This window comes from Pleuronectes platessa, chromosome 11, assembly GCF_947347685.1.
Source record: "Pleuronectes platessa chromosome 11, fPlePla1.1, whole genome shotgun sequence".
Lineage (NCBI taxonomy): Eukaryota > Metazoa > Chordata > Actinopteri > Pleuronectiformes > Pleuronectidae > Pleuronectes > Pleuronectes platessa.
Genome location: NC_070636.1, coordinates 5,515,127 through 5,534,392, shown reverse-complemented (window position 1 = coordinate 5,534,392; position 19,266 = coordinate 5,515,127). Strand labels below are relative to the sequence as shown.

The window sequence follows — 19,266 nt, the reverse complement described above, 5'->3', positions numbered from 1 at the left end:
TCAGAAATGTCACCCCTCCACTGCTGCCTGTCACTTACACGCAGGCTGGAGGAGGAGAGGATGTCAGACACACAACTGTGACACACAACTTCGACACTTTGCCATGTTTAGCCCTAGATAAACTGGAGATGAGATGCAAGGGAATCAGTTTGAACTTATTGTTGTTGATAAAGTCACTTTTTAAAACATGTATTTCAGATAAATATTGAAAAACATGTGTCGGTGACTTTGAATAAGATCAAACAGAGAACATCACTTCACCGGTGTCATTAAAACACAATATTTACAACTGTCTCTACAAATAAAATCTGAATTTGAAACAAGATATTTTTTAATTGACTCAGTTGGAAAGTTTTAAAAGTAAAAAGTAACTTCACTAAGTAAATGAATATGAAGACTGACCCAGTTTGAAACTAAATGTCAATATATTATTCTACAAAACACGGGTTCTTTGAAAGTAAGAAACTAAAAGCAATTAAAGTATAAAATTCAACATTAATTGGTTTTGCATCTATTTCGACTCTAAGGTTCAAACGCCCTGATCAAGATTAATTATTGATTCTGATCCGTCGACACGTCTTCACATAAACAGACGAGAGATCAGTTCCAAAAGTGGGGAAAATAACGATTCACTTATATAAAATATGATGTATTCATTCAAATAAAAACACACACGGGGGCAGATGACAACTTATTAGCAACAACAAGCGCGAGTGTTTATAATAAAATACATTGAACACACAATGTCAGAACATAAATAACAACGAATGAGCACTTTTCAAATACATAGAAAGACAAACAAAAGAAATCAGAACAGAAGTCCTTCTCGCTTCGTCTGTATATTTTTGTTTTTTCTTTGGTTGCCTCGAGAACGTCTGTCGTCTCAAACTTGAGGCGAAACAGTCGTAAACCTTCAGCTTGTGTAAATAATATGGCTTCATGTCTGGAAACAGCAGCTTGGACTGGGAGCAGTCCTGCTGGCCATCGGCTTCTGCATAGTTTTTTTTTAAAACATCGCACGACAACAACAAAAGAAGTACGTAACATTAATAAAATGCATAAGCTGCTCTGTGCAAGCAACTGTAAACGCAGAAGACAACTTTAACAAAACAAAAACACATTCAACAGTATTTCAAACTGTGGGCAGGAGGATGAAAATAAATAGAACACACGTCTGAAAGAGGAGAGAGCAAAACGAAAAGCCCTTAAAACTCAGCTTATGCAGATTTTGGGTACCATAAAGTACAGAGGGGAGGTCGGGGGGGGGGGTCAGGGTCAGGGAGCCACATGTCTGTTGGGTTGAACGTTGATCAGACGATTTGTCCCTTTGACTTATTTAATCCTTAAAATGTCCCGACTCGTCCTCTCACTGTTTTGCTACAGAACTGTTTCAGGATCAGATTTTCTGTAGAGTAAAAGGAGCTGCTAAGTGGTTACAAGTTGCAGTGCTTGTTCATATAATCATACGCTTAAAATAACAGTCTAAGACTAAATAAATAATCCTTCGTATTCCTTCAGTATTACCACTATTTCATCCCACACATAGATCAGGGACTGTGCAAATATTACTGGGTTCAGAACTTTATATTTTAACTTTCTTGCATCAAAATGAGTTTAAAATTGGTACAAATCATGTACCTGAATTTAAACCTTCCTCTAAATCTTAGTGGAACGTCCACCAATGTGCATATAGATCATAAAACTGCACTTTAATGAACCATGAAATCTTACAATTACTTCCCCAGTAATCTCTGCAAAGTCCTTAATATATCTGAAGGACATTTGAGGTTCAAACACGAATCAGGGCTGAACAATATTTGCAGATATTTCCTTCATATGTTGAATTCAGGTGTTTTTCATATAAAAAGAGAATTTCAAACTAAAGATTAAATAATTTCCTTCATAAATGTGCCTCAATGTTTCAGCTTTTGGAAAATGTCTCTTACCCTCAACACCAACAGGTTAAAATAAAGTATTTGCAGAAACTGCTCGAGCACAGATCTGGTACAAAGTGATGCTGCCCTCTGAAATGACTTGAAACTTCAAACCCGGCTGCATCTATCCATCATAGATAGATCAAAGTGATATGGACGGACACTTGTAATATATATCTATATCTAATTAACCATTTACTAACTCTAATGTGGTCTTGACCTCGACTTGAGCATATTTGGCTTTGGTTCCACGCTTCAATGTGGGAATAAAATGACACCTACAGCTAAAAGCTGGTGTTTATCTGGTTATAACAGAAATATGAAGCTATTTCATCAAATGAGTGATTCGATGAATCCGTCGAAACCTAAATGCAACACACTAAACGTGCCAATGTCAAACTGTCCCTTAAGACTTCAATCTTTGGTATAAAAAAAGTATTCGTAAAAAGCATTCATGTACAAATAGAAAAATACAGTTTAAATATCTTGTAAAAAAATTAACCTTCATAGAAAAAAAAAAGCTGCTTCAACTCGCGTAACTTGGAATCAACATAGAAACAGTGCTCATGGGAAAAAGTCAAGTAAATAAATCTCAGATTCTCAAACGCAGACTTATAATTCCGTGCTGGGGGGGGGGGGGAGCTCGGGCTAAGTGCTCACTGCTGGTTTGTCTTCATGCGTCGGGCCGGAGTCACGAAGCGAGGAACACGTCAAGATCGGCGATGACGGCCGCCTGGCGTCTGGCAACTGTGTTCAAGAGTCGGGGAGGGAAGGATGGAGTTCCCAGGTCGACCTGCAGGGGGCGAGGAAGAGTAAGAAAATAAATAATACGACAACGATTATTCACACAGAGCCGCCCAAAAGCACGACTAAAACGTCTTGTTCGCCCCCTAGTGGATGGATCGGGAATAAACTCCACCTCTTCAATGTGAGTGGACGGTACATGGGGCAAACTAAATTCTTCTTAGTGGGGTTGTTTATTTGAATCCATACGATTCTGCCTAACGCAGTTTCTTCTCTTTGTGGCGTTTAGCTGCTTCAACGATAAAAGTCAACTCTGGACTAAAACAAAAGAAAATGTAAAAATCTACATTAAATCACCTTCCAGCCAATTTCCCTAAGATCAAGCTGCCGGCCAACAGTGAACCATAAAGTTGAAGCAGAGTAGGTGTTGGCCGGCGGCCTGCAGTCATCACACTGGGGCACTCTAGTTTTACAATTGATTGAACTAATGACAATGCAAGAAATGATCATTAGATTCTAAATTAGATTTCCAGGTATTGACAGTTGGATTTAAATCCTTCATAATACTTTCGTGTCCATCTATGGTGAGGACAGATGTTTGGTCCACTGAGGTTCAGTTCACACAATCCACCTTTATCTGTGAGAGGATTCCTTTTGTTGTCCGTAATCAAACAGTTCGTACTTTTGCAGGCACTTGAAATGTGCTGGTGTTTTCTTAAGCACATCACGTACACATGTACTTCAGTCAGCTGATTAGTTTACAGCTGCCTTGCTCACCTGCAGCAGGTAGATGACCCTGGTGGATTCTTTTCCACCGCGTCTAATTGGCTGCAGGACCCAGCAACTGGGCATCATCTCCCCCCGCACAGCATCCACGCTGGGCCGAGGCAGAGACTGCTCGAACACCGACTGCATGGCAAGCACACACAGGCCACCCTGAGGCAGAGAGAGAGAGAGAGAGAGAGAGAGGGGAAAGACAAATCATCAATAAAACAGGCAGCTCAGCTTTTTGATCAGGCAAGAAACAACTGTGCACCGACATCCAGCTGACGACCAACAGCTGACACGGTTTCTTCCACAGCTGCTGCCTCTGGGTCGCTGTCATTTATGCTTTGTGTTGTTTTGGTGAGCATTAACACTAAATCTAAATATCGTGTGCTACATTTTGTGATGAAAAACTTCAAGACACAGTGCTTGTTGTGAAATCGGGCTATCTAATAATTCCAGAAATCTCAGTTAGTGGCTCACATTTATCCAGAACCGGCTTCACACCGGACGTGTGTGTTGTTTAGTGTCGGATTTGGTTCGATATGGAAACACTTGTTGATTCCCTTTGAATAAACAGGTGACCAGTGCCCTGTAGCTGAAGTGGCTGGGACTCAGGAATGTAGAAGATACTGTTCATCACAACAGCTTTTTTAGTTTTGGGTTCTGGGTATCGAGTCCAGCTTCACTGAACTCTGAATAAACAGGTGAACAGCTCTTTGTGCAGCTTCAGGGTTCTGTGGACTGAGTCCCACAACCGGACACTGCACTACTTGGTTCTAATTCCAGAAGACAGCACTGTCGGATTCTGGTTTCAATGCATGTAAATGAGAAAATGTATTTCGGTGCAAATGCTCATTGGACCCGACAGAAGAGCGACTGAGTAATCACGGGGAGCGGCTGGGCTCCTCTGCAGCTGTGCTTACCTGCTTGGACTCCGTGCTGATGCAGCAGAAGTCCCGCGGCTGACTCAGGTGGCACGTGGACGGATCTGTTAGAACGTAAACTACAGACACAGAGAAAAGAAATGCTGGATTGGTCAAACAATGGTTATTAAAAATATTTAAATTAAATTAAATACAAAGGAATTGAGGTGATGGAGCAGAACTTTACAGCCTGATAAGATTAAAAAGCCTTCTCACTCCAAAATAGACTAAAAAAATCATGAATTTATAACATGATATGATGAACTACTATAATAAACTATAAATCTGTATGGAAACAAACAAATAGACACAAAACAAACTTTGGTGAAAGTCTAAAAAGGTTTGAACGGCGCCGTGGAGACCAAGCAAGAGTCTGAGCAAAGAAATGAAATGCGTCACAGTGCAGGTGTGAATATAGAGTCATGGTAATAGAATATACTTGTCAGTGATGAATGAGTCTCTGTGTTGTACTGAAGATATCTACGGGCTATGGATGCATAATGTGAAGTGAATACATTTGCAGGCTCCAAGAAATGTAAACACTTCTGCAGCACAGACAAAAATATAAATATTTTACAGAGCGTGTGTTCTTGCAGATACAAAAAAACTGTACATCTCATAAAACTAATAATTTGACCAATGAGTAGATTTAATTTAATGTCTACTGCATACTGGCAACTGACTGCGACCATCAACTGGGATTTCTGACCAGTATCCACATCCTTCACTTCAGTTAAAGTGGAAATAAAACAATATAAAACCTGGTTAATCGGGAAAATGTAATCAGATGATGTTTAATGCCTAAAAACTGAAAAAAGTAAAGTAAAAAAAAAAAGTACCAGAACATACAACTGGTTTTCACTATGATAACTCAAGTGAAGCTCTATAGAGTAGGCAGAGAAGTTAACTCACCCAGCTGAGTGCTGTCATCTAGTGGTCGGGTCCACACAGAACGAACTGACTGGTTGTACACGTGGCTCTTGGACAGTTGGCAGATGACACTCCACACTCTGTCCACGGGTCGGTCCAGATCCACAGCCCCGAGGAACCCGTGGACGGACGGGCTGGAGGAGGGTTTGTAGTAGACCTGGATTCCACGCTCTTCTCCTTGGTACCTGAACAAACACACATTAACAATATGAGCGATCTGGAGTGATATTGAGATTATTTATAATCCCAAACCACAGGATCTACAAGTTATGGACAAAACAATAATTCACCTCCAGTCTGCTGTGGCCTTGCCCATCACCAGGTTGGTTAAATCTCTGGCTGAAGCTAATTGCACCTGTGCAGGAAAAAAACATTACTATTAAACCAGATAAAGATTTCTGAGAGAGATGATTATTGGAGTCATTATGATGAACAATCGATGAATTCCACGTTTAATGACTCGTCTGAAAGTTGGAGCCTTTAACTCCAGTCGGTTTTACCTCTGATAGAGCTTGCTGAAGGAGAATGGACGTGATGTCCTGATAGGTCCTGGAGATAGAAGAGGCGGAGCCAAAGGAGGCGGTGCGTTGGCGTGCACCAGTGGCGCCTGATGGAGATGAGGTCATCACGGGGTCAAAGGAGGTGATGGAAGCATCATGGCGGACATCTAATGAGACACATGGATTTGAGCAGAGTACGTTCAGCAAAGACATAATCAGTCACAGGCAAATTTAACTATTTTCTAAGTTATCTGGAATAATATTAAGTTCTGGACTATGTTTCTAAATCTAAAAGGATTCCATTCATCCTGTGTATTTGATACTTTGAGGACACATTAGATGCTTGTTCTGCCCACGTATCGTTGGCTTTAGTGAATCAGTGTTCTTACCCTGGGCCGACAGCCAGACTCTCTGTGTCTTCAGACTCGGGGGACCACATACAGGAGGACGTGTCCTGACCTTCAGCCCTTCATCCTGAAACCCTGTCGTCTGAACAGAAATAGTAACATTGACAGTTTCCCTCAGTTTTTCTCACTTTAAAAAGAACAGAGTATATTTTTTGTACAAATCATCCGGATCATTCATTTTTCCTTTCTTGGATTTTCTGCTGTATGTTCTTACATCTTGTGTATTTCATATGTTCCATCTGATGTGACATTAGTGTCAACTGACCTGTCCAGTCACAACTGGTCTGTTGCTGGTCTGTAGCTGAAGAGTGTTGCCACTGTTGTACCCTGAAGTGGGTCCAGAGGAAAGGCTGAGGCTCGACCCAGTGCACAAGGTACTGTTACTGATTCTGGTCCGATGCCTCAGGTCATCCTGCCGAGACACAGATGGAGAGGCCGGGGAAATTATTTTCAATAATGCAAAGTCACGAGTTTACTGAGAGACACTGAAAATACTGATTCACAATATGAATTCTTCATCGTTGTTATTTAATGTCAAACACAAGCCAATTTGTGTTTGCAAGAATTATTATATTTTAACCAATTTTTTTGGTAAATGATTTCCCAAAAATGAAAAATAGAAAAACATATTCTGTGATAACTAATACAAAATATCCAAAGAAATATCTATTGGAAATCAATTTAATTACTGGTTCAAACTTGTCAGATGTGAGAATTTGCCATTTTTCTCTCTTCTACATGATAAAAAAAATAAATAGCAAATAAAAAAAACTTTCTGACACTGGTCTAAACTAAAACTTTGGTCCGAACCGAAGTATTTGTGATACTTATAATAAAATAACATATATTATGAGCCATAAACTGACCTTTGCTTCCTGGGACAAGGCCTGCTGCTGCTGCAGCCTCCTCTTCTCCTGCTCAGTTCTCTCTCGCAGTCGCTCTCTCGCCCTCGCAATCTCTGACCTGGCTTCTTCTCGAGCTCGGCCGTAGTCACGCAACAGCTGCTCGATGTCAGACGGACACTGGCCCGCTCCTCTTGGAGGATTTGGTGTTCTGTCATATAATGAATACAGCAGAAGATTCAGTAAACATTACAATAAACTCAAAAACTACTATTCTGCTTTGTTATTCTTGTTAGAGAGCCAGTGTCTTACCTGGTGCTGTCTGTCCCCTCTGGGCGGAACTGTTGCAGGTGCTCATTAAGGCGACTGGGCGTGGCAGCAGACGCTCTGGAGGATGAGGCGGCCTCTGGAGGAGAGTAGCGAGGATGTTTGCTGGGACTCAGACTGCGAGCTCTCCGGTAAGTCTGGAGCCGCTGCTCCCTCTCCTCCCTCTCCTGCCTCTCCTGCCTCAAACCCTCAATACTCCTCCGATGTCTGAAGGGAAGGATTGTAGAGATAGAAATATAAACAGTGCGGAACAGGTCATTTTTCAACATTTATTATCTTGAAGTATGAATTATTTTTAAAAGTTTTTTTACGTAATGGATAAAATGTATTGCTTTAATAATGAACCCAAAGCTCAAGCTTCATATCGGCACAAGTATCATAATTTTTTCAACAATCCACAGGGCTATTTTTAATCACATCAGAATTAATGGTAATTGGATCGTGTGTTTTCTCACCGGTCGTACAGCTGCTGTTCAGTCGGAGCAGACGTCCGTGGTTCCAGCTCGTCTCTGCACCTCGGGGAGAGCATCTTCAGCAGCATGTCGGTTTCTCCCAGCCCATAATGCAGCTTGGCCTCCGTCAGCTCCACGGTTAGAGGTGTGGAGTTCATGCTCAGGTTGACCGTCACCTGCTCTCTCTCCTGTCGCAGCCTCTCTATCTCTCTGGCCCGTCGGTCGCTCTGCTCCACAGACTCCACGTTGGAACCGAAACTTCCCACTTCCCCCCATTCGGGACGGTTCCTGCTCCGGTCGCGGTCGCTGCCCCGCGATGTGTCCAACTTGTTCTTATGTTTGGATTGTTGCGGGTGGATGCCCGACCAGTTGTTGAACTTGTTGTGCACGGGCAGGTCTTCTGGGTCCATGTGGTAGTCATGAAGTTCAGACAGGCTGCTGAAAGGATTAATGCTCACCAGGATATCTGTGTTGCACTCACTGGGAGCCAGTGACACCACGTCGTCCTCTTGGAGCTGAACAGTCCCATTAATGACTGGTGACAAGTTGCAGGAATCGATGCAGTAATCCGAGTCAACGACAGGTCTTCTGTAGCCTGATGGTTTTCCATGTCTTGCTGTTACCTGCGGTTTCTGCTCAGTTTGTGTTATTATAGGTCGGATGTGATGCAAAGTTTGACCTTTTTTTAATGTATTTGCTTGAAGAGAGGTCATCTGCCCTTTCGAGCTGGCATGTGTGTCACCCTTGTCTTTACAGGTCTTCACATATCTACCCAGTGATGACCTGAGGCTTGCAGAGCAGTTCTCTGATCCTTTAGAACCCGAGCAGCTCAGTTCACTTCCCCTCTCAAGCCACACAGACTCTGACTGACTCGATGAAACATCACAATCCGATGAGGACATTTGCACATTGCCTGAGACAGATGAGCAGGTTGACTGTTTGCTGGAAGGCTCACTTCGTCCGTCTTCCTCTAAAGCGAGGCTTGTTTTTCCACCCACATGTTTCGAGGGACACGTTGTCGTTTGTTTTCCTCTCTGCTTCAAACCTAATCTCACTCCCACAGTCAGAATGGGCGATGATGCACGGTCTTTATACGTGGCCTGTTTCTTTGAACACGGTGAAGGATCATTTCTCACAGACGAACTGTGATTCTGTTGGTCTCTCGAGGATCCTCGGGGGATTTCAGAAGTTGCAGCACTTTTATGGCACGGAGCCTCAGGCCTGCTTTGCTTTGAGACTCGAGAAGAAGCCGATCTCACGCGTCTTTCAGCTGTAGTCTTCACAGGAGGCGTTTGAGGACCGATGCTGTCTGACTGTGAGGCAGCAGAGGCGTTAAACCTCAGGTCAGTCTGGCTCTTCCTCTTTTCTTCCATGATGGCTTTTGTTTTCACCACGCAGTGCACGTCCCTGTCCTGAGACACACTGACGGCCTCCGGACCGATCACTTTGACTATCACGTTGATCTCATGAGGTCTGGACCTTTCACTGGGCGTCTGATGGACGGCCACTTCCTTCTCTGCTGGTGTGGAAAGCCTTTCTGTCTGGATCCCAACATCTACAGCTGTTTGAGTTGACCAGTCTCTCGTGGTGCAGTCGACCGACTCACCACAGGAGCTGCTGAGGTTCGACAAGTTGAAGCTCCTCCTCGGACTGGACCTGCCGACTTCACCTGTCCTCATTTCCTGGACGTCTCCCAGCAGATCTGAGGTGCTGTCGATCAACTTGGAGAGGTGAGCGGACATGCTCTCCATGCTGACCCAGGTAGGAGACTCTTTAATGTCTGTCTTGGTTTTTCGTGTTGCAGGTTCATCGGTGTTGCTCCGTCTGTGACGATCTTTCCTCACTGGACCACTACTGCTTTTAATAAAATTCACTGTTTGAAGCCCACGCTCTGTTTGAGTGCCATGTTCGCTCGTCCTCGTCCTGTGGGCCTGTGTTTTCTTTACCTGGGATTCTTGCTCAGAGGAGTAAACGTACATGATTTCATCCACGTGACTGGAGTTGGTGCAAAAACCACCGGGAGCACCGCTGCTTGATGAACTGCTGCTCACTGTCAGATTGGCTAAATGACTGTGGATATCGATCTGTTGACCGGGTGCAGGCTGGGACGTTTGGTTTGCATGCTCCTTGTAGTCTTCTATGCTGCTCAGCGTACTGGAGAGCCCCCTGTTGGTGGCGTACGTGCTGAGGTGGGAATTGAAAGGAGAGTTCTGCCCGTTCAGACCGTTGTCCACACTGCAGCACCTTGTTATACGTTTCTCTGCACTGTTCAGAAGAGGAGATTTGCAGGACAGGTCCGCCGCGCTCCCGAATGAGGGGTTCTTGTAGCTGAGCTGGTCTGAGTCGTCGTCTGGCCACTGGTGAACAAAAGGGTTGATGTCACTTGAGGCGAAATGCATAGGGGAGTCCTGGGTTCTTTCTGCGTTTGTCTTTTGTGACATTGGAGGTAATGATTGTCTCTTTTGATTGTAGTCTCTATTCAATTTCACCTCACTTTTTCCCGGAGCTCCAGCAGAACAAGATTTCATTTTTGTTTTGCTTACTAATACAGACACAGAAGCATCTGGATTGTTGCTTCTAGGCTGTGAAACGTCTTGTTTACCAGGACTCTGTGTGGCAAGCTTCACCCATTTAGATGAGAGTCGGTTGTGATGCGCTCTGGTGGTTTTATCATCCTCCTCATCCTCATCTGACGACTTCAGCGAGGACTCAGAGGAAGAGGTAGCATGAGTCTGGGTCTTAGACCTTCGGAACCTCTTGGTCTTTTTGAATTGAAGGGCTGAGTCACATTGGGTACCACAGGATGTGTTTACATCAACATCTCTGGACACCAGAGATCCAGAGCCGTTTGTATTTTTGACAATATCTCCCTGTGGCCTTTTGAGCGGAGGCTGAATGGAGCCACAACTACTTTTGTCATGTTTGAATTCAGCAGAGATCTCTGGAACCGGTGCCTCAGACCGATTTTTCATCACACGGGTTCCTTTACTGTCGACTTCAGTATATTTATCACATTTGCTCTGTGGATTTGATAGATCGTGGTTCTGGTTGTGATTCTTTGTGCTCTCACAAGCTCGAGCCAAATGATCTGCACAGTTAAACTGATCCTGTGAGGGGACAGACAGTTTCCCTCCTGTTGTGGTGTCCGCTTCAATGTTTTCCTCCTGGCCAGGAGTAAGAGCAATCCCTTTGGTCGTGGCGTTCTCATCAAAGGATGTATTCTGGTCCCTGTTTGGATCGGGTGGTAGTAACAGAAGAAAACCTCCATCTCCAGATCTGTCGGGACTAAACAAGTGAGGCTTGCCAATCGCCTTTGATGAGCTTTGTTTGTAAGAATAATGATTTTTATCCTCGGCACTAGATGCACTTTCCAAACTGACAGCTTCCACATGGACAGATACACAGGCATCACTGATTATTGATGGTGTTTCATTGTGTATTTGTTGAAGTTGTTGGTTATCTGGATCCACAGTTGGAGCATCAGAGCAATGCTGAGAGTCCATTCTCTTCAAGTACACGTCACTCATGGGAGAACTGCGATGGGAAGTTACGTTTTGTTTACCGACATCATTCATTTCTTTAGATGGAGCAATTTCCTGTGGAGTGTGTCTGTGAAAATCAATATGTTTTCTTGCTGAAGGAGAATCATTCATCGAGGAAATGTTTTTTCCAAGGGGCTCAGCCTCCTCGTGGCTGGTAAGTGTCAGATGTGATTGGCTGTCGCTGCATTTGGGAGAGGCCTCCTTGTTTATTGGCTTATTTAAAGTCCCGTCAGGAAAGTTACGAGCTTGGACATTCTTTAGTGTCACTTTAGTGGATTTAAGCATCAAGCTCTTACTTCTCTCTCTCACTTCACCTGACAGATTTGATGCCAGGAGCTCGTTTCTGTCCAGGTCACTTGTGGTTTCCACTGATTCACGTTCACTGATATTTGTCTCTTTCCACTGATCCTTCTTTTCTTCTGTAACCGGTTTTTCAGTCGATGCATGTTCATCAACACAATTATCTACACATGACGCCAAGGCAGTCAGGCGTTGACTCCTGCTCGTTCTCTCACCATCACTACAAATCAATGACAACCTCACTCTCTCTTTTACCATTTCGGAGATTCTCAGGTCAATGGCACTACAAATAGCATCTGAATCATTGAATGCATGCTTTCTGTTAATCCCTCGTGTTTCTGCAACTACCTCCTCGATTCTTACGTTTCCTTTTTCGTCTTCCTTTTTGTCTCCCACTGAGAAACCGCTCTGGGAACTTTTGTCCTCACTTGTAAGACGACATTTAGAGTCTGCAAAGACGTGTCCAACTTTTCTGTTAATGGGCACAGAAACTGCAGATGCCCCTGAAGCCACTTTGTCTCTTCCCTCAGCACAAGCAGAATCACATTCAGTCTCCACCACAGACTGCTCCTCTTTAAAGTCATTAGCGTTGTTATTGTCATCGAGCAAAACATCTTCCGGACTGCAAACTGGTGTCGAGCAGAACGTTACCAGTTCGCTGCTGTTGCTCCTTTTTGGAATTTTCATGCTGCCAATAAAAGCATCCTGTTCCTCTTTGTTTCTCTTCCTGGAATTTTTACAAGTGGATTTAACAAGCTCCTGGTTTAGTGCAACATGCTGCTCAGATCCTTTGGTTTCATCCCTCCACAGTGATACATCTTTGGTATTCTCCGGTTCATAGTGCTGCACATCTTTAAACGTTTCTGTTCTATCCAGATTGAATAGTGAATCGTCTTCAGTGGAAGGTTTGAAGGAACTCAGAGCTTCAGACATCTTGTTCAGGTCTTGGCCTTTGCTAGTAGGATTTGTCAAGGGATTTGTTCGTGATTGAGAACACGAGAGGCTCAACTCACTGTCAGAAGACATAGTGACATCACCAGCTACCACAGCAGGTGCATCTGTAAACACCTGATGCATGTTCGACGCTTGTGCAGTGTGAAGAATCCCAGTGTGGGTCACAGAAGTGGTCCGATCTGAGGTGGGTAAGGTTGCTGGGCTCTCAGTATCCAAAACAGCCTTTTCCACATTTTCAGACTGTGGCCCTGCTCGCTCTTCTGTTGTTGTTTGAGACTCCACTGAAACCATTAGTCTGCATTTCTGCACTGTCACATTTACACCATCAGCTCTGGTGGACGTTGAGCTACAGCTTCTGGATCCGCTCTGAAAGTCTGACAGGTTCAAACTGGTCAGACTGGATCTTCTGCTGCTGTAGGTGCTGCTGCTGTTCTCCACTTGGGTGAACACCATTTTTCTTTGGGAAGGTAGGGAATCCTTTAGAATCCTGGGACTGTCTCCTGCATCAGTGGAGGACCAGGCGTCAGTGAGAAGCACGTTTTCAGGCTCCCTCACGCTGGAGCTGCTCAGTGAGCGCGGGCTGTCCGTCAAACTGGTCTCCATTTTACCAGAGTCTTCAGTCAGTTCATGCGTAGTGTCTTTGCCTCTGGAATCTGCAACCAATGGGGTTTTAGATGGAGGATGCCCTGCTGCTGATTTTGGGAACACCTCTACTGGGGTTACCTGGGGTTTCTGACCATTGTGCCAAGTCGGTAAAGCAGAAGAATCCGTGACCAGAGAGTAAGTTGGTGCCACTGTGCGGCTAAGTCTCTCCAGATTTCTCCCACTTCTCTCCACAGCCAAAGAGTCTTCAGACATCTGAGAGTCTTCACTCTCGGCTCCACTCTGAGCTTCCTCTTGTCTCAGCTGCTCCGCTAGAGCCGTCACGTAAGCAGAGGACAGCGAGTCGAGAGAGAAAATGCTCTCGCAGTCTGACGTTCCTTCATCCCTCTCTTCTTGCTCCTCATCCCATCCGATCAGGTCTTGCTCCCTTTCAACCCATCTGCACGTCTTTTTCCCCAGGGCCTCGGTGCTGTGCCATCGCCTTTGTCTGAAGCCATCAAACCGACTCCTCTGGTCAAGCTCCTCGCACGAGACGGCTGCTTTCATGGCACATTGGCCTCGGCTCATGTTGCCGTCTTTGAGGATCCCGTCTCTTTTTTGTCTCCAGTGAAATTTGCTTGCTATCCTCCCCAAAGGTTTGAGGCCTCGTCCTCCATTCGTACCCGTCGGTGGTTTTCTGAACACTTTGGACAGAGCTGTTTTTAACTTGGGCCCCACAGAGCCAGAGAAAGATTTCCTGATGGTGTCTGATCCACTGTTAGGTGTGTGGGACGGGGTTCTCCCAGTCATACAAGAGACAGTTTCAGAACTGGGTTTGTCCGTTGTGGATCCATGTATATTTTCTCTGCTGACTGGACCTGCAGTTCCAAGAGGTGACTTCAAGGAAACTGTTGCGCTCCGATCCGATCGGTTTTTAAAGGACAGATCTCGGTTCGGCAGCAGAGGTTTTCTCTCAGGCCGATCCCGACACGGCAGAGCTTGTGGTTCCTCACCGGAAGTTTGTCTGATGTTTTCAGAGGAGGTGAACAGACTCCGGCACGACGGACTATTTCCTGAGAAGATTGTTCCAGAGCAGCTTTGAGTTCTTTCTCGTGGAAGACACTCATCTGACAACCACTTCCTGCTGCCGATGGAATCTGAAGTCAGGTCTGCTGGTCGGTTTCTCTTTAGGAAATGTCTGTTGAGTAGAGAAAAGGAAAATATTTAAATACGGGGATGTTAATGCAACCAAAAGAGCCTGAGAATATCATTTCTGTATTAACCACTCATAGTTCAGCAGCAACTAACTCGACAGGTTTTCTATTTGACTCTACGTGCTCACCTGAAGATGGGGGTGTGTTGTGGGTAGAGCCGGGACAGGAGATCTTCTGAGAACGAGTGTCTCCGAGAAACAAAGTGTTGTCCCCTGAGGTTTGAGGGGGACACTTGCTCAAGAGACTCTAGACTGTCCGGTCCAGGAGGCAGAGCCTTCTCCAGCTGCTGCAGTTCCCTCTTAGCCTCCAATAGATGCTGCTTTCGGGCAATTCTCTCCAGCTGGTACTGCAGCCTTTTCCGACGGATTCGGCTTTCGGCACGACAAAGGGCGTGATGCTTTATTAGCTCCTCCTGCACCGCCCTCTTCCTGGCTTTCACCACCTGGCAGGGACGGTTCACTGTCGGCTCTTCCTGATCCTCGGGGGCCCGGCTTGTGAGCCGCCCCAGGAGAGATTCAGGGATGACGTCAGTTTGAACTCCAGATTCTTGGGTGACTCTCTGCGTGAAAGCTGTCAGACGTTGTTTCTCTTGTAGAATCCACTGCTGGACTATTGGGTAAAGAAACGTTGGAATGTTGAGCGGATGGAAAACATTTAAGCACACGTATTCATCAAATAAACTGAATTTCTAGTATTTTTTGTTGCACTTTAGGATTTGTTTTCTCTCTCTAGATTCTTTGCTTGGATTTTGAAACTTGATTGGTATCTACAAGCAGCCGGGGACAACTTCCTGCATGTGGATGCGTGTGTATAGCACTTACTCTCAGCGTGCTGCTGTCGAAGATGAGCCTGCTCCCTCTCCAGCCCTTCCTCCGCTCGTCTCTGTGCAGCCTGGATCTCTTCCCGCAAACCCTCCACGTAGCGCTGCTGCTCCTCCACCCGCTGCCTCACAGTCGGCTCCTCGCTGCAGGAGAGACAGGCACCCAGCTGCTCCTGGAGCTGCGCTTCCTCGACACTATAATCCAGCCACAAAGATACAGGATGAAACACAGACTGAGAAACTATGATGAAATAAGAGTTAAGAAAAGGAAATCATGAAAAAAGCATTGACGCCCATATTTGATGTTAGAACACAGCAGCTGGGTGATGGAGTGTTGGGTTTAAAGAAGAAGCTTCTGTTGTTTTCAGCTGAGCATCTGAGCAGTAACCAAGCAACTATTGTCCCTGTCCTGTACACAGCTAACTGGGATTGCTCAAGACGGTGGGGGCTAATGGAAACACATTGGTATCTGCACCAGCTGAAGGAAAACATGCAACGAAGCATGAAGCACTGCCCTATTTCTACAGCATGTCCCACTGTGCAACACATGTACCTCTGATCAAATATGTATGCGTTGAGTTGGCAGAATAAGGTCTCTGCACATCAAACACACACGCAGACACACAGCAGTCCTAAAACAACACTTGTATCGTTGTGCAACTTTATTTCTTGTTGACAGTATTTACCTGGGGTCAGGGGTCAAGGGGCAGAGGTCAATGTAGGTGCAGTTCATGCCAACTTCACTAGCCTGAGAACAACAGATAAGAGATGCACTGATTAAATTTAGCAGAAAATAAACAACCATCACCACAGAAAGTATTGTGAGAACAGATATTTCTTGTGTGTGTGTGTATTCATTTTGTGCGTGACTTGACGTTGTAGTATTGTCTTCACATCATTAACATCACAGTGATTGCCACCTCAACCAGGAGCATGACATTCACTTTCAGCTGAGCAGCACCTACCAGCCTGCGCTCCCGGAGGACGGCTGCCTCTGCCGGATGGTTGAAGCGGAACCTGTGCACTCCCCCCAAGGTGATCACCATCCCTGGAGACAGAGAGACACATTTGTTGGCACAAGTAAAGCTGCATCGATTTTCAAAGAAGACATCAGTGTTTCATCACGGCAAAAACAATTACTGAGAAGGTGATCAATAAATATGTCATTTTAAACTCTGTAGTCTCGTATTGTTAGAGACGCAATCAATTCAACCAGAAACTGAAATCGTACAAATTATTACTTTCTCTTTCAACTCTATCAAGTGTTGCCTCGGGGATAAACTTCTATAAACAATAGCAGTCTCCGAATGTTGAAATAAGAAAAGGTACGAGTTGTTTGTCAAATAAGTGCGACACAAAAATCGATAGAAGCTGGAATCAAATATTAAAACGTGCCCCGGTACACTCTGCTCTTTTTACTGTTCATTTCATTACAAACCATCCAATTTGTGTCTCGTGCAGGGTTAAAAAAAAATAAAATAAACATGCAGTGGACAGGAGCTGACCTTGAGCCAGTCGGCAGGGCTCGGTGATCTCTGTGTCGTTGAGCAGGCAGCAGCAGCCTGGCAGGGGTCTGAGCGTCACCACACCTCCACGGTTTTCAATCTCACAGCTCGCACTGCCCTGCAGAACTAGAGCCGGGAAACAGAAACACAATCACACATACTGATTTAGAAAGCTCTCCCGAGGCAGCTGCTGTACTGCTGAATATATTCAGTGCTCAATGCAGCATTAAATGCAAAGTTAACAAGCCATTTTCAGACATATGATGTTTTACTATGCACTCTCACTTCACTGTCACAACGCACTGCATTTCTTGTGCGTGACACGCAAGTTACTGACCTGAATCTTCTATTTTATCTTGTGTCTTTTGCTGCATGTATTGTCTAGAGCTGTCACATTTTGTTGCATGTTTACTCTGTGATAACACAGGCTTGTAAGAGGCTTTGAGGATTCCCACTCTTATACTGTATAACAGTTCACAACAAACAAAAAATCGCATTACACAGTCTGAAAGTGAATATTTGCAGCTGGATGAGGGAACATGGAGACGAAATGAACTTGTGTTGCACTCAAATCCTGCAAAAACAAACAAACGCAGTGCTGGTAGCTGTTACCTATCTGTGGCTCTTCACACTGGTTCTGAGGTCCCATGTGAGTGACTCCTTCCTACAACAACAAAAAGAAACATGGTGTAAATACAAAATCCACATGAACACAAAACATCAAAACAAAGCAAATTATGTACACTTATCTTTATTCAGTGTATCTTCAACACAAAAACAGCAGTAGATATAATGCCAAACATTTTACACAGTGGTCTTAAGAGAACTATTGTCCTTTCCCTTCTAATCCTCCACTTTTCTGACAGAAAAAACAAACAATTTGTTTACTGAAGTCTTATCGAATGCGATTAAAGGCTTTCTAATACGGTGTCAGGACCACATGTGCTCCCAGGTGGCCTCAGCTCTTCACGTGCAGGAGGCAGTGTAATTGTCAGGCCTGAGGGTACGCTTGTCATTGTCAGAATCAGGGCATCTCAAGCTCCCCCGAGTCCTAGCCTCAGAACTAAGAGCCTCTTATCCAACCCAGCTCCACGCATCGCAGAAGACATTCACACACAGACAGAGACGGGAGATTGACAGGACAGACGAAGAGTAAAAAGTTAAAAAGAAAGTAGGAAGTAGAAACACACCTTTTCTCAAGAGTTTGTTTTTTGTTTTTCTAGCAGAACAGAGAGAAATAGAAGGAGGAGAGGGAAGAACCTAGCAGACAAGAAAAGAAAGAGATTTTAGGCTTTAGTCAAGACAGCTGACAAACACAGAGACTTCAGAGTGGGGAAAGTAGAGCAAAGGAAAAAACATAGTTTGCGCGTCAAACTGCAGCAACATGAACACTACTAATATTAACATTAGCTCCAGAACCTTAACTTGTAATTCTAGCCCCTGAACCAGAATACACAAATGGCCAAAGAAGCCTAAAAAACAAAATAAAGACACTAGAATATGTTTATAAACGGACAAATCAGCTTCTCTCTTACCCTGAGGTGATAGAAGACGACCCCGGTGCTGAGGACATCTCGATCGAGGGTGACCAGGTGAGGTGCGAGGGAGTTGATGAGGAAGCCGGCCCGCTCCCTGTTGATGTCCACGCTGTATTTCTCCAGCAGCTCCTTCTTGTCTCCCCAGCTCTCAGACCAGTCCTTCGTCAGCTGCTGCACCTGAGGAGGAGACGAGGGTGAGAAGGATGAAGGGAGATGATGAAGAGCGGTGAATAGAGAGTGGCTCATTTCTGAGCAGCAAGCAACTAAATATTCGCCCCTTAAACTCCTGAGTGTCCCAACGTATAGAAGAAACCTGGTGACTTTAAGATAACGTGAAAAACACGGCTCTCTAGGTCCAGTGCCTGGTTTGTCTGTTCTGAGCTACTGTAGAAACATGGTGATGCAACTTAGCAGAACCCTGATGTACTTTGTAAGGGTTTGTAATAAAATGTAATATTCTATTTCTAGTGATTCACTGAGGATCTCAAAGTTTGATCCCAAAATCCCCACAATAGAACATTTTCAGTGCAGTACTTCGTGTGAATCTACATGTCATACTTCTGTCTCTGTATCTGTGACCCCATCTGGCAGTTCAACGTATTTGGAGATAAATCAGTCTATCAGGGTTTGATGCAACTTATTACACGGGGCCCTGAATCTCTGTCCTGTGAAATATCTGTCATAGAAAACATTCATCTGTATGAGAGCAGCCAGCTGCAGCCGTCTGTGTCGACCCTGCGTTACCTTCAGCTCGTTCTGAAGCACCATGTCAGAGAGATTTCCATCCCTCTCATCACTCAGGGACGGACTGGGATTGCGCTGCTGTCAGTCAAGAGGTAGGAAAGAAAAAAAAAAGATCAATCAGCATATTGTACAGAGGGAAAGTGTCACACGATACAATGTGTTTCGATCTTTACCATTCACTAAATGTCACAAAGTCACAAAGCACAGTATTAGGCCTTTAGTACCAAAACGTGTGTAATG

At 44.6% G+C, this 19,266-nt stretch overlaps 1 protein-coding gene across 2 annotated transcripts in view; it reads right to left on the bottom strand.

Moving 5' to 3' along the window:
* Nucleotides 1–686: 686 nt before the first annotated feature.
* The window catches only part of stard9 (StAR-related lipid transfer (START) domain containing 9), a 38,265-nt gene continuing 19,685 nt past the window's right edge, over nt 687–19,266 (bottom strand). Inside the window, exons 14-32 of one of the 2 annotated variants that reach the window (XM_053433926.1) lie at nt 19,027–19,104; nt 18,280–18,459; nt 17,357–17,408; nt 16,745–16,870; nt 16,205–16,287; nt 15,926–15,987; nt 15,241–15,434; nt 14,548–15,028; nt 7,831–14,403; nt 7,361–7,582; nt 7,073–7,259; nt 6,472–6,618; nt 6,189–6,288; nt 5,800–5,966; nt 5,590–5,654; nt 5,282–5,484; nt 4,370–4,449; nt 3,456–3,614; nt 687–2,727 (exon numbers count right to left, since the gene is read on the bottom strand). In XM_053433926.1, the coding sequence (XP_053289901.1) occupies nt 2,626–2,727; nt 3,456–3,614; nt 4,370–4,449; nt 5,282–5,484; nt 5,590–5,654; nt 5,800–5,966; nt 6,189–6,288; nt 6,472–6,618; nt 7,073–7,259; nt 7,361–7,582; nt 7,831–14,403; nt 14,548–15,028; nt 15,241–15,434; nt 15,926–15,987; nt 16,205–16,287; nt 16,745–16,870; nt 17,357–17,408; nt 18,280–18,459; nt 19,027–19,104 (9,261 nt within the window). In that variant the 3' untranslated portion in view covers nt 687–2,625. The remainder of the gene's footprint in view (nt 2,728–3,455; nt 3,615–4,369; nt 4,450–5,281; nt 5,485–5,589; nt 5,655–5,799; nt 5,967–6,188; nt 6,289–6,471; nt 6,619–7,072; nt 7,260–7,360; nt 7,583–7,830; nt 14,404–14,547; nt 15,029–15,240; nt 15,435–15,925; nt 15,988–16,204; nt 16,288–16,744; nt 16,871–17,356; nt 17,409–18,279; nt 18,460–19,026; nt 19,105–19,266) is intronic. The other variant, XM_053433927.1, reaches the window with a different exon arrangement.